The following is a 14896-nucleotide window of genomic DNA, read 5'->3' on the forward strand; positions in this document are numbered from 1 at the left end:
AGTTAGAATGGGCATCATCAGAAAGTCTACAAACAACAAATGCTAGAGAGGATGTGGAGAAAAGGGAACCCTCTTGCACTGGTGGTGGGAATGTAAATTGATACAGCTACTATGGAGAACAGTATGGAGGTTCCTTAAAAAACTAAAAATAGAACTACCATATGACCCAGCAATCCCACTACTGGGCACATACCCAGAGAAAATAATAATTCAAAGAGACACATGCACCCCAGTGTTCATTGCAGCCCTATTTACAATAGCCAGGTCATGGAAGCAACCTAAATGCCCATTGACAGACGAATGGATAAAGAAGATGTGATACATAGATACAATGGAACATTACTCAGCCATAAAAAGGAACAAAACTGGGTTATTTGTAGACACGTGGATGAATCTAGAGACTGTCATACAGAGTGAAGTAAATCAGAAAGAGAAAAACAAATATCGCATATTAACGCATATATGTGGAACCTAGAAAAATGGTACAGATAAACCGGTTTGCAGGGCAGAAATTAAGACACAGATGTAGACAACTAACGTATGGACACCAAGGGGGGAAAGTGGGGGGCGGGGGTGGTGGTGGGATGAATTGGGAGATCGGGATTGACATGTATACACTGATGTGTATAAAATGGATGACTAATCAGAACCTGCTGTATAAAAAAATAAAATTCAGAAATTGAAAAATAAAATAAAATAGTAGGCTCAAAAAATAAAATAAAAACCATGCATACTCGTTTTGCTTTATTTCCAAGTTTTGGATCTTTTTCCTAAACACTAGCCATAAATATAACTTTAGAAATAAACACAATAAAAATGAAACAATTTTATTAAGTTCTAACTAGATGCTGTTGCGTACTGTCTGCTCTAACCTGAGGACTTTCCTCTTTATTAACAAAGGAGTCGTGCATGAACTAAAGGGGTATTAAAAACACATTAGTGCCAAAGAGAGATTTTTCTACTTGGTGTTATTGAAACGGTTAAAGAAAACAATGAAAGAAGGGGATACCTTTCACATAATTTGATTCAAAGTTAGGAAATGCTGTGTCTGTATATTATTACTTAAAATCGTCTCATATATGGCATGCTCCATTACAATTCTGGAAATACTGTAGGAAAGCAGTAGTTTTGAGCCTCATCCTACAAAGTCCTTGGGCTGGCTTCAGGCCTAGGGTGAGCTAGGAAGACAGGGGTTGCCCCACCCACTTCGAGTTCTTCTACTATGTTATGTAGTAAGTTTATGGATAAGATTTCATTTAAAGAAAGGACTCCAAGTTCCTTCCAGATCTCACAGCCTATGATCATTAAAAGAAAAAAGTCACTATGATTTGCAGTGGGTTTAGGTTGGATGGATTAATTTCTTTGCCAGGGCCATAACAGGAAGACTGACTTTGTCATTTCAATTATAAGCCACTGTTTAGTCGAGCCCAGAAGACACTTTCCTGGAGGTTCCCTCCACTTGCCTGACAGTGGATCAATTAACGGCGGGAGATTTGTGGCTGCATTTTTACTGCTTTGCACAGGTTTATCATCTTGAAAGTTTTCCATTTGCATATATGCTATACATTCTTTGGACGGCATTTCGATATCATCCAGAGTTTAGATTATGCATTGCCTTGTGCTGCACTCTCTGCTACGTGATGGGAATCTGCAAGCCTGGCCGGAATGCTGCTGCAGACCTAGGGGAACGTGAGTTGCAGCCACCACTTATTGAAGGCTTACTACGTGGTATCGAGGGCTTTCCCTGCAGTACTTTATTTATTCCTCAAACCAGTACTTTGAGGTTTCTACTGTTTGCCACATTTGATAAATAAAGAAGCTGAAACTCAAGAGAGGAAAGGTAATTTGCTCAAGGTCACCCAGCTCAAATAAGCAGAATTGAGATTCAAACTCAAATCTGTCTGATCCCAGAACACTCTGCTACACAGCCTCCCTTATTGGGAGCTTTCAGAGTGAAATGAATTGAATTTGTCAGTTTTCGACTTTTAAATACCTAACTTTCCAAGCAGTCTAATTGCTACTCTTTGGACTAAGAAGAAATGACTATTTAAAAGAAGCAGCGGGCAGGAGGGCAAGAGAAAAGGGTTTTATTATCTGTATTGGTAAAGGAAGAGATGTAATCCTGAAAAAAAAATAACATGAAATGGAAACTATCATATAAATTTGCAGTGGGCTTAGGTTGATGAAATTGCAAAGGAATGAAGAGAAGATAAGGGAGTAATGAAAACACTGAAGATTTTCTAAAAGGGAAAGAAAAGATCAGAAGTCCCTGAAAGCAGTTGGAAGTTGGCTCAATGGAAGGCAGGGTACCTATCTATCTTGACATATGGAAAGAGGCTAATGAAGCTCCACAGTAACAACCAGAGATCTGTGATCATGTTCCAGTCAGCCTGGGTGGGGTTTGGGTGAGGAGCAGGCTCTGGAGCCAGACTTCTGGGTTTGAATTCTTTTCCCTGACTTTCTGGCTGGGTGACCCTGGACAAATTACTTAACCTCTCTGGCTTCAGTTTCCTCATCTGAACAATGGCGATCATAACAGCGTCAGTCTTGTTGTGAGAGGAAGTAAAATGTTTAGCGAGGTGCCAAGCATTTAGTAAGAACTCACAGAAAGTTAGCTATTGTTGTTTTTACCATAAGCATCACGTTCGTATAATGCAAGAAATACGAGACTGTTAAGTCAGGAAAAAGGCTTGAAGAAACAAACGGGAAGGAAGTCAGGAGAGAAGTTCACCTGCAGCCAAGAAGTAAAGGGCAGTTTTCTCTTGCCCACCACTGAGCATCAGGAGGAAATGCCAGTTGTGGGGAAAGGCTGGATGGTGCGGGGAGCTCAAACCTAGCAAGAGATTGAGGTCTGGATGGATTTAATGGAGTATGAGAAATTGTTTCTGTAAAATATATGCTCTGATGGAAGCTCTGGTGGCAAAGGTTCTTCTGGTGAGCTCCACAGGGCTGGGGAATTGGAGATTAGCCAACATACAGAAGAAGTGAGTCTGGGGCAGAGAGAGAAAGCAAGCTCTGGGTTATTTGTCTTTGGGTGCCAGTAGTCACAGAAAGCACATTGGGTGGGGAGGGGTTTTTTTTAATAAGCACATCTTCTTTTGTTATCTCATTCTCCCTCCCCCAACTATGAGTCTATTTTCCATTCATTTGTTACATTAAGAGACAAACCACAGTTAAGTTGAATGCAGCAAAGATTAATAAGGTACTTATGAATGAGTGAGTGGTCATCTGCTTTTTCAGCTACCATTTATTTATCACTGTCTTGATGTCAGGGCCTGGTTAGGTCCTGGAGTCACAGGATGTTCCCAAATGCAAGCCTTCATTTCTAGAGCTTTACTGTGTTGTGTCATGGTTCTCAGCCATCAGAATAACCCACATAAAATTCAGAAATCACAGATGTCCAGGATCTATCTCAGACCTACAGATTATCCTGCAGTGGAATTAGGCGAGTGTATTTTTCACCACGGCATGTATCACTTTTATGTTCACATCAACCTTGAAAGACTGGTGAGAGAACCTTCCACAGTTTATAGATAAGGAAGTTGAAGCTCAGAAAGGTTAGGATGATAAGTGAGGTCACACAGCTGGCAACGGCAGAGCTGGAACTCAATACATAGAGCTACTGAATTTATAATCCCAAGGGCCTTCCTCTTGGCCATGACCACTCTCCCAGGTGTGCATTAATGAAAATCTGTGCCTTAAGTCTGCACCGGTAAAAGGATCTGAGGGTGTAGGTAAACATGCATGAAACCCTTGCCTACCCCCAAAAATGCTCAAAAAGCATTGGTAAGTCCTACCCAAGGTTCAGGGACTTGTATTTAAAGTGGACAGAGCCCTATAAATGTTACAACCTGGCTCATTGTGGATTTCCTCCAAGGTGGATAATGCAGTGTCTACTGCACAAAGGTCTCCCATGTTACAGTTTCCATCACATAACCCCAGTCCCGGGCTTCAGAAACACTGCCTCCTTTTATTTGTCTCTGCAGCCTAGGGATGACAGTGGCCGCCTGCTGTTGCTAATCCCTAAGTTACCTTCTTTGGTGTCTCAGCTTTTTCATCATCTGTATAGCCAATTTCCTGCATCAAATCCCCTCCTTATTCCAGGTTAGATCCTGTTACACAGATGAAGAAACCAAGGTTCAGAGAAGTTAGGTAACTCAGCCAATATAATACAATAATTCTTGACAGAGTTACTATTCTGAACCATAAGTTTCTGATCCCAGAGCTTAAGCTCTTAATCACTGACTTATATTTAAGGTGGTTAGTGAAGTTCCTGGTGCCCAAAGCCAGGTGGTGATGGCGATGGAGATACGAGGACGACAGTGATTATGATGATGATGGTGCTGATGTTGATGCTGACGGTAGTAGTAGCGGTGATCTTGGTGATCACCATGTTTGACAACTGTTGTACGTCCTTCGGGATAGGTGTGCAGATACAGTGTCCCGGTTGTCACACAGATGTTTTGTGTTCCAGGCCTTCACCTACCACCACATCCAAGAAATCATGGTCCAGCTTCTTCGCACGGTGAACCGGACAGTCATCACAATGGGGCGGGATCACGTTCTGATTGTGAGTAGATCTTTTCCTCTTGTTGAGCATTTCAAACTGGGTCAAGGAATGAATTTTCTGCAATACCAGGTCTCGTCAAACACCCAGCACCAGTCGTTGCTTTGTTTGGGACTACATGGGTCAGATTTTTCCTACGTGGGCTGGGAGAACATGAGAGTTAACTCAAGTTGCTGAAATAAAATTAGACTTAGAACTTGTCTACCAGGATGAGTGTACCAGATGAGTTGAGCCTCTCTGAGCCTCAACTTCCTCATCTATGAATGGTGGAAGGTTCTCTCACCAGAGAGAAGCCTTTCGTAAGTAAGGCACGTCTAACCATGTCACTCCTTTGCTTTAACTCACTGGTGGTTTTCCATCTCTGCTTGGCTGGTCTCTCCCTCAGGTCTGAGGGCTTGTGCCCTCCTGTTAATCAGATCTTGGCTTAGGTGCCGTCTAATCAGAGAGGCTTCCCTGCCCTGACTGCCCTGTCTATGATACCCCACACCCCTCCATCCTCCTTCAATTTCTACACCCTGCTCCTTCATGTTTCTTAGTACTTATCACCATATGAGTGAGATATATATCTGTATCTATCTATATAGCTATATAATTTATATAGCTATATAGATAGATACAGCTATAGGTATCTATAGATTATATAGATAGATAGATGTAGATATATTTTCCTTTATTTATTTGTTTATTGGCTGGCTCTCCTTGTAAGAATATGAGCTCCAGAATGAAAGGATTTTTGTCTGTTCTGTTCATTTGTATCTCCGGACCCTACAGCAGTGCCTGGCATGTAGTAAGTACTTGATAAATACTTGTTGAACGAATGAGTGAAAGAATGAGTGACTGAAGGGGTGAAGGAAAGAATGAAATGCACCAGGCAGGGACTCTAAAGTTTAATGAAGACAAGTAGTACTCAGCTTTGATTGACTGACACCATGTGGGATTAGCCATACAGCTGCTAGAGCTCCCAACTTCTTGAGAGAAGCTAAAAATCCCCATACTTTATGTGAAATTTCCTGATGTTGAAGTGTTGGCAGCTAACTAAAAAATATTTATAAATATTTTATGATCCTCAAACAGCTGGATTCAGCTCTCAGAAAGCCAGTTGGGATGTCTGCTTTAAAGTGGTACAGTATGAGCCTGTTTGGGGAAGTTGATGTCAATAACTATAGTTCTGCTTCATGGTTACAGAACTTAACATGCTGAGTGTTTATTCTAACAGTAGCTTGGCAAGGATTTGATCTCTAGAAGCAGCCAAGTGTAACAGTCTTCTTTATACCCATTTGGTTCTGTCTACTCATGTCAGTGCATGGTTCCTTACTGTATATTATGTACATTTAAAGGAATGGTGACATCCTTAGAGGGCACCAGCAGTGCTGGGTACTCCTGCCTTACTGGTGCAGAGAGCCATGTACATCATTCTCTGTTGTTTGTCTTACTGTCCTTCCACCTTAAAAGCATCACCATTTCTTATTCAGTTATAATCTTCCATATCTGCAGTTCCCATCATGCACCTTAGATAAACACTTTATGACCTCCCTAATCCTTATTCCTTCTCTTTGAAGCCAGACCTAAAGATGGTCATCCATCCATTTGGCTCATTCCATCTATAGCAGGCTCTTAACTCTCTGTGTCTCCTTCAGAGCAGTGATTCTTTAAAACAGTGCCTGGATCATAGAAAGCGCCAAATAACTGGTGTCTATTATTATTATTTTCCTTTCTCTCTGCTACAGTGTGTCTCTCTGTCCCTTTGCGTTATCGACATAGTCAGGTGAGCATAGTTTGGGCCTCTTTCACGCTGAGACTTTTATCTGATGCTCTGTCCTGGTTGCTTGCCCTTCCAGTGCACACTGCTCACTGCTGGCCTGTTCATCTTTGCCAGGAAACTCCCCTACTCTAGAATGTTCAGCGGCTCCCCACTGTCTACCAAATTAAGGCATAAATGCACTAGTCTGGCCATTCGTAGCTTCTGTGATCTGGCCATAGCCAAAATTTATAGCCTTTTCATCTACTTTTCTCCACATATCCAGCCAAAATGGATGTCTGCATATTGCCTAAACATGCCTGGCACTTTTTCACTTTCATGCTGCTTTCTTTGTCTGGAATTCCTTTATGTGCCATCTTAATTTGTTGAAATCCTATCTAGTCTTCAAGGTCCAGCAGAAATATACTCCCTTATAAAGCTGTCCGAATCTCACCAACCTGGTTGAGATCTCCCCATCTCTTCTAGATCACACGGCTGTCTCATCTTTTTTTTTTTTTAACAGTTTCATTGAGATATAATTTAAATACTTTAAAATTTAACCATTATAAGCATTCAGTTCGATGAGTTTTTATAATGTATACAGTGTGCAACCATAGCCAGGATTCAGTTTAGAGCACTTTTTTCACCTCCAGAAGTTCTGTCTGCAGTCCCTCTCCGTCTCACTCCTACCCCTCCAGCCCCACCCCAGCTAGGTCAGCAGCCGCTAATCTACTTTCTGTCTCTATAGATTTGCCTTTTCTGGAGGTTTCATGTAAGGGAAATCAGATAATTTGAGGCCCTTTGTAGCTGGCTTTTTTCTGTAGCATAATGTTTTTGAGGTTCATCCATATTTTAAGATGTTTCAGTACTTAATTCCTTTTAATTGCTGAATAGTATTACACTGTATGAATATATCGTATTTTGTTTATTCATTTTCAGTTGATAGGTACTTGAATTGTTTCCGATTTTTGGCCATTATGAATAATGCTGCTGTGAACATTCACATGCACATTTTTTGTGAACATATTCTAATTTCTCTTGGGTAGAAACACAGGAGTGGAATTGCTTGGGCCTGTGGGAAGTGTATGTCTAACTTTAGAGGAAGCTGCCAAACTGTTTTCCACAGTGTTTGTACCATTTTACTTTCCCACCAACAGTGTATGAGTGTTCTGCGTTTATCTACATCCTCACCAACGCTTGGTATTGTCAGTCTTTTGGATTATAACCATTCTAGTGGATTCATAACAATTCTAGTGGCATCTCATTGTGGTTTTAATTTGCATTTCCCTGATGACTAATGATGTTGAGCATCTTTCCATGTGTTCTGCCTCTTTTTTTAAGTCATTTTTATCTGTGCACTTGACATATATAGCTCCTCTCTTGTACCATAAGGCTTAGACCTATCTGTAAAATGGGGGTAATGACAGACCTTCCTCACAGAGTTGCTGTGAGAATTAATAATACATGAGAAGCATTTACACATGTGTTTCTTCTACATAATATTCATGTGTTTATTCATTCAGTATTTTCTGAGAACCTTTTATATACTCAGTGCAAAGGCTCAGAAATGAGTTAGACGTGGGTCTGTGCCCACAAGAAAACCATGACCTCCAATGGGATGCCTCTGAAGTATCTCAAACTCACTGTATCCCAAACCCAACGTATCACCAGCCCCCTGGAGCCTACTCCACACTCCCTGTGTTCACGATCTCAGCTTATGGTACTGGCATCCTAGAACTAAGGAGCTGCCCTTGACCCCTTCCTCTCACTCGCCCACTGCCGCTTCCAACCACCTACTAAGTCCTGCTGGGTTTTTGTTTGTTTGTTTGTTTGTTTGTCTGTTTTTTCGGTACACGGGCCTCTCACTGCTGTGGCCTCTCCCGTTGCGGAGCACAGGCTCCAGACGCGCAGGCTTAGCATCCATGGCTCACGGGCCCAGCCGCTCTGCGGCATGTGGGATCTTCCCGGACCGGGGCACGAACCCGCGTCCCCTGCATCGGCAGACGGACTCTCAACCACTGCGCCACCAGGGAAGCCCCAGTCCTGCTGTTTTCAGCACATCTGACCTCAATGCCTCCCCACCTGGCTCCCCACTCTGCTCTCAGAGTCCCTGTACACGATCAGCCATCAGGCTTGCCATACTTAGTCCCTTGCAAGGTGATTTTCTGATTTTTGTGCTCATGCCCCCTACATTCTGTGGACCCCCTTGAGGGCAGGGATCACATTTACTGGTTCTTTTATCCTTATCACCCAGAGGGTGCCTGGCTTACTGTGGATACTCAATAAATGCTTGTTGAGCGAATGAATGAGTGAAATACTCCCTGAAAATGTGGTGCTGTACCATGCCTTCATAGTTTTGTACATGCTTTTCCCTCAGTTTAGATTGTTTTTCCTTCTTCAAGGAACACTTTTACTAAATACCAGGAACCCACATCTCAGGGAGTGTGGGAGAAGTGTAAGGAATTGCCTGCTTAGACTTTCCCTGCCCCCTGGGCTAATTCCAGGAGCCTTGCAGACGTTCTAAGCTGCAAGCTGTGTCCTTAGTCTCCATGACTCTTGGGTTTGCTGCTGTAATTACAATGATAAGAGTGCTGAGTGGGGAGTACTAGAGGTATGTAGCAAGCACACCTCACTAGGAGCAGGGATGTGCCTGAACTAGAAGGAAGAAATAAACAGGTCTTTCCTAAGATTTGGCTTCATTTTCATAAAATGGGCCTTTCCAGCAATTCTTAGAATAGAACTAGCTCATCCAAATTAAAGAAAATGATGTTGGAAAGTAATTACTCAGAGGTCAGGGGTCCCTGTCTTAGTGCTGAAGGCCCCAATTTCATTTCAAACTGAAATCTGGCAAGGAGGAGAGATCCCCATTCCAACCACCACCTTTAACTTTCCAGATATGATTTTTATTGGTTAGTTTCATTACTGTGGAATATTAAACAATCAATATTTATGGCAAACACCAGACGTGTCTAGTTCTTCTGAAATCCCAAGAAGGCCCGATTGGGTGTAGGGCTGGTTGTTCTCGTGTCATTATGTGGGATTAAATAGTGACTTTTTTTCTTATTTGTAGGAGTAGAAATGTTGTGATAAAAGGTATTAAAATTACAGGTACCATAGGGCTAGGATGGATTGATTCTTGTGCACAGCACATTGTAATTATCATTTGCTGGAAGTAGCCATTCCTGATTTTTTCTGTAGATCGTCTGCCTGAACAAGGAAGTGTTGGTGGTGACAAATGAGCAGAAGGAAAGTTTACAAAAACAAAAAGCAAAAAACTTTTTACATGACTGCTGCCCTGTCTTCCTTTCTTTGCCAGAGTCTAATGTATCAGATAAATGTTTGTTTACTTAAATGACCAAGGATTTTTGACTCTGATGATGAGAAAGGCAGCATGGTTTGGTAAAGGACATTTTGGATAAGGGAGAGCCGGCGAAAGTTTCCACACTCTAGATCTTGGTTTCTTCTGTGTAATGAACTGTATCATTTTTGAGATCTTTGTCATGTATGTAAATTTTCTAATTTGTCCCATGCCCATTCTCTTTCCCTTCCTCCCAAGGTCCTGAGTCAGGGAGAGAAAATAGATTTCACTTTATGTGCCAGCTCTGGCGGGTTCTCAATGGCTGCCTGTTGCACTGTGTTGAGAAAGATTCCGGGGCTACATCTTGGCTCGGTAGAAAGAAGTGCTGAATTGATTAGTGATGTCTGTCATAAGCATAAGATTGGAAAACAGTGACATATGCAAGATTCTTGCAAATATTATGTATTGACTGAAGCTATTGGTGTTTTTTTGGCCCAATACAAACACTCTTGTAAAACCAGTATTCCCTTTCACATATTCTTGGTTCCTTTAAGAAGGTAGTGGTGTCCAAGCAGACACGTAATGGAAAAAGCCAGTAATCTGAGAGCTTGCATTTTTACCAGGGAATGGTTTCTATGTGCTACAGTCATATTTTATCAAGTGTAAGATGCACCATGATTTTATGTTCACATTACAAAGAGAATATGCTACCAATTAAACTGCAACACAGTGGTTTATTATTGCACTGGTTGTACTCTTCAGAGATTGTTAAAAAATAAAAAAGTAAGTTTGACTGAAAATCCCTGTTGTATGATGGGGCTCATCTTTGAGTCCTCACAGGTAAGTGTCATCCTCTGCCATTGTTCAGGATAATAGACTGACTGAGCTTCAAAGGATGGAAGCATCCTGGCCGAAGTCACACGGCTAGTAGCAAGACGGGCTGTGAACCCAGGGACGTCTGATATCAGACCATGTGTACTTTGTGCTGTCCCGTAGGTCTCAGAGTGTGGGGGGAAACGTCCAAGCTTGTTTGCACAGGTGAGGGGGGTTGTCAGGGAACCCCTCCCTGGCCGATGAATCCTGCTGCTGTCTGCTCTAGAGAAGGCCATCCCCTGCCTCTGGCCTCCCTGGCGCTGGGGATGGACAGTCCCACAGGCAGAATCAGGGAACCTAAGCACTGCCAGAAGTTCTTGGAAGGGAAACAAACTGGTAATTTTGCTGAAATTGGGATCTAGCTTTTATTTCAGGTAGTTAAAATAAGCCTCTGGGTGATACATTTTGGGCCCAATTACCCCAGTTTTCGCAGAGGAGTCTACTGAGTGATTAAATAAAAGTAAATGCAGTTGGCACGAGGCCAGCTCCAGAATTTCAGAGCCATTTATTCGAAAAGGAAAAAAACACGTGGGAATCACCCCACCCTCCATTGCTTCACCTCATAATAGCACTGAAGACTCCAGAAAATGCCTGAGTCATCAGAGAGCCAGGGTTTCAAAGCTCTGACTTCACTTCCCAAATGACAGATAGCCCACCTGCCTGACCACTCTCTGTCACTGTGAGCCCAAAGACTCAGGAGGCCTCTGCAGGGGCCACAGTGAGACAGTGCCAACTCCACCCACATCCAACCCCATCCCACGGAGAGCATGTGTGAGGACAGTCTAGGACACGAGAAGGTGGGGTTCCCAGCCAGAAGTGGTCGGTTGACCCCTGACCTTCACTACGTGTCTCAACACCTTGTTCAGAAAACAGTGTTTATACTAAAGCTCTCACTTATTGAGCAGATATCCTGCTTTCAGGCAGAAGGCTAAGTACGATATGTGTTTGACATCACTTAACCTGCATCAGGTACTCATATTTTACATATGAGATAACAAGCACAGGAAGGTTATATAACTTGCCTATAATCACACAGCTTGTTCGTGGAAGAGCTGGAATTTGAACCCAAGCAGTGCCATTGCTAGAGTCCCTGTTTTTAAATAGTATATCATGCACTCCTGCACTATTAATACCTTAAATTACTATTTAGGCATCAAGTATTTTAAAGATAATAATGAGCACCTTAAACCCAGCTATGGCCCTGCCTAGACTGTGGAATCTAATGGGATGACCTGTATAGTAACTTTCAGAAACCTATAAGATGGCGTAGAATTTTGGTGGTTTTATGATGACAGTGATATCTTTAGGATCAGGCTCCTCAATTCTGGTAATTGAACCAAAACAACCCATAAAATCTGAAGAACTTTCTGTCTCCTTGAATGCTGGTGCTTATGAAATAGCAGGTTTTACAGAAGACGACACAGCTAGAATGGAGACATGGAGATTCTAAAGCGTTCTGGAAGGAGAAGTAATCTCCTCCTTCCACATCCAGCTCATCTCCGGGTTCTGTTTGTTCTAGGTCTAAAGGCCTCTATCCAGGCGCTTCTCATTACCATCGATGCCACTAGCCTGTGTCTGGCCATGACCATCTCTCACTGGTACCCTGCTACGTCTTCTGATAAGACACACTGCCTCCACTCTCGTCCCTTTCTAATTCTTCACACTGTGGCCAACATGGTCTTTTAAAGTAGCACTTTCTTGGAGATAAAGCATCAGTGGCCCCATAGTGGCCAAGGATGAAGGCCCAGGTGCTCACCATGGCTTTCAGGGCACCCAGTCTAAGTCTGCATCTTCTCCCAGTGCCCCTTACCTCACACACTTGTGCCAACTCAAGGGAACTGCTCTGTTGGTCCCAGAATGCTCTTTTTCCCCTCTGCATCCCCCTGCACACCATTCCCTCTGTCTAGAACATACCCCTCCTAACTTTCCTTCCAAGACCTTCCGCCTTGCAAACTCCTCTTCCTCCTTCATGTCTTGACCCACATTCCACTCCACCAAGTTGGGATCCCTCTGCTCTCTTCAACTTTGTGTACTCATCATACTGTCATGAGAACATCCTTCCTAGCAACTGTAGAACAATGCCTGTCTTCATCACTCCTGCGTTTCTAAGGACTCAGTGGTTCCCTGGCATGCAGGATGATCTCAAGGAATACCTGCTGAAGGAAGGAAAGATTTCTGCTGTCTATTTTATTTACATACAACCCATCATTCTTGTCCTTAACATGTTAAATGTTACTTGCATTACCCTTATACAAGTGTTACTGTTATTACCCTTGTGATATGATTAAGCTAGGAGAATAAGGGAGGAAAAGAATTGTTATTGAATACCCAGACCAAATGGAAAGGAATGGGGGGAGAATGTATTCATACTCTTCAGAGGATGCATATGTCAATAATAATGTCAGTTAACATTTCCAGAGTGTTCATTGTGTGGCGGAGATGGTAGTTTGGGGATATGATCACGTTTAATCTGTGAGGTTGACAAATATTATGATCCCCTCTCGAAGAGGAAACAGTAGTCAGAAGGCTTAAGCTCCTTGTCCAGCATCACACAGCTGGGAAGGAGAAAGCTAGAGTCCATACCCAAATCTACAGAGTTTGAAGCTGACATCTTAAGCATTTCACTATACATATCTGGGAAATTGTTTTCCTGAGATGAAATTAATGAGAGAAAATTCCTGAGAGAGAGAGAGAGAGAGAGAGAGAGAAGAGTAAATATGTGTGTATGTTTGTGTATTAGAGGGGGATCAGGTTAAGAGAGAAAATAAACATTATACAAGAGACCTGAAATTCCAGTTGGTAACCGAAAGATGGCGTAAGGAGCTTGGGGTAGCTTCGTTGCTGCTGGATATGGTCACGTGCATGGTGCTTATAGCCAGTGAGTGGGGAAGCTTTGCTTTAATAAGGGTTTCGGTAATTGTATATCAAGGAATTCTTGGCCTAAAATATATATGCAAAAAGTGGATTAGTATCTCAACTTCCAAGGAACCCATAGCATATATGGGCAGAAGTCAGGTGATCAAGGTAGATTTTGCAGAACTGGGTCTAGTTCTTGAATGACATGAGCAGTTTGACTAGGTAGAGAGGAAGGGTTAAGGGATTGTAAGAGGGAGCAGCATTTCTTGCCTTACGTCCATCTCCTGGTCTGTGAAACCTCTCATTCCTGAAGACCATCTTTCTTCAGTGACCTCACTGTCCTTTGTCCATTTTTCAATTACAGCATTACCCCTGTCATCGTGGAATTTTCTCTTTACCTACCTAGGTTTCACAGTGGACTAAGATCCTTGAGGAAAGGGACTGTGTCCTCCTATCTTGGAGGTTCCTGTCCATCGGCCCAGGGCGTGGCATGTAGCAGGCGCTCATCCAAGCTGCAGGAGTGAGTGGAAAGAACAGAACTAACTGAAAGAAAGCACAAATTTAGCTTTAAAAGAAAAAGTTTAGCTTTAAAAGAATTCTGATTTTAAAAAATAAGATGAGAAAAGATTTATTTCATGCTAGGCTTTCCCTTAAGGATCTTTTTTTTTTTTAATATAAAATTCCCAAATACCTTACTAGCCCCGTGTGGTAGCATTCTTTTAGACAAATCACAGTTTGAGAGCTGGAGCATACAAAAGCCAGCTTCATCTCCAGACCTTCCTTTTGTTCCATGATGAGTCACAGAGATGGGAATTATGAAGTTCCTAAATGTTTTAAAAGAGCCACTGCATTCTCCCTAGTCCACCTAATCGAGCAGACCTCTGCTACAAGGAAAGAGAGCGCTCCGAGATAATAAACATGCTGCTGCTGTGACAGTTTCACACGTGGCTCAGTAACGTGTGCCTTGTGGTTCTTCAGGGGAGGTGAGCTCAGACTCTAGAGAAGCTGGGGCCTCCACTGGCCACCCAGGGGCTGCTGTTGTTAGCACCCAGAGAGGGAGAGGCAGAGATGGAGTTTGGGTATCATACAGTTAGTACTAGGACATGCATGCATGACCAGTGCGTCGTATCCTAATGAAACTGCCTCCAAATATCTCAGTGCCTTTTGGCTTCTGTTAGTGGAGCTGGACAGATCTGACTTTGAACAAGTAACTTTAAATGTGTCTTAAAGGTTAGACTCCACTGTATCTTCTGTGCTGTTTCCTGGTGCTAGAAGAGATGCCAGTCTTTTCTTGTCCTGGATGAACTTCGGAAACTTTATTTATTTATTTTTAACATCTTTATTGGAGTATAATTGCTTTACAATGAATGGTGTGTTAGTTTCTGCTGTATAACAAAGTGAACCAGCTATACATATACATATATCCCCATATCTCCTCCCTCTTGGCGTCTGTCTCCCATTTAGGCATTGATGAGCACCCTCACTCCCAGCATTTCTTTCTAAGGGCTATGGGGGTTGGGGCACAAGTTATGGAGTTTGAAAGGATTTTGCTGGCTGGGAACTG

The 14896-nt window shown here is 42.6% G+C and overlaps 1 protein-coding gene across 1 annotated transcript in view; it reads left to right on the forward strand.

The window, feature by feature from the left end:
- Window positions 1-14896, forward strand: part of DOCK2 (dedicator of cytokinesis 2) — a gene marked incomplete at both ends in the record, with an annotated part of 408698 nt that overhangs the window by 165827 nt on the left and 227975 nt on the right. Inside the window, one exon of the mRNA XM_079702106.1 lies at window positions 4475-4570. Coding sequence (XP_079558232.1) covers window positions 4475-4570 — 96 coding nt within the window. The remainder of the gene's footprint in view (window positions 1-4474; window positions 4571-14896) is intronic.

The sequence above is a fragment of the Hyperoodon ampullatus genome (assembly GCF_949752795.1).
Source record: "Hyperoodon ampullatus genome assembly, chromosome: 4".
NCBI classification, from domain to species: domain Eukaryota; kingdom Metazoa; phylum Chordata; class Mammalia; order Artiodactyla; family Ziphiidae; genus Hyperoodon; species Hyperoodon ampullatus.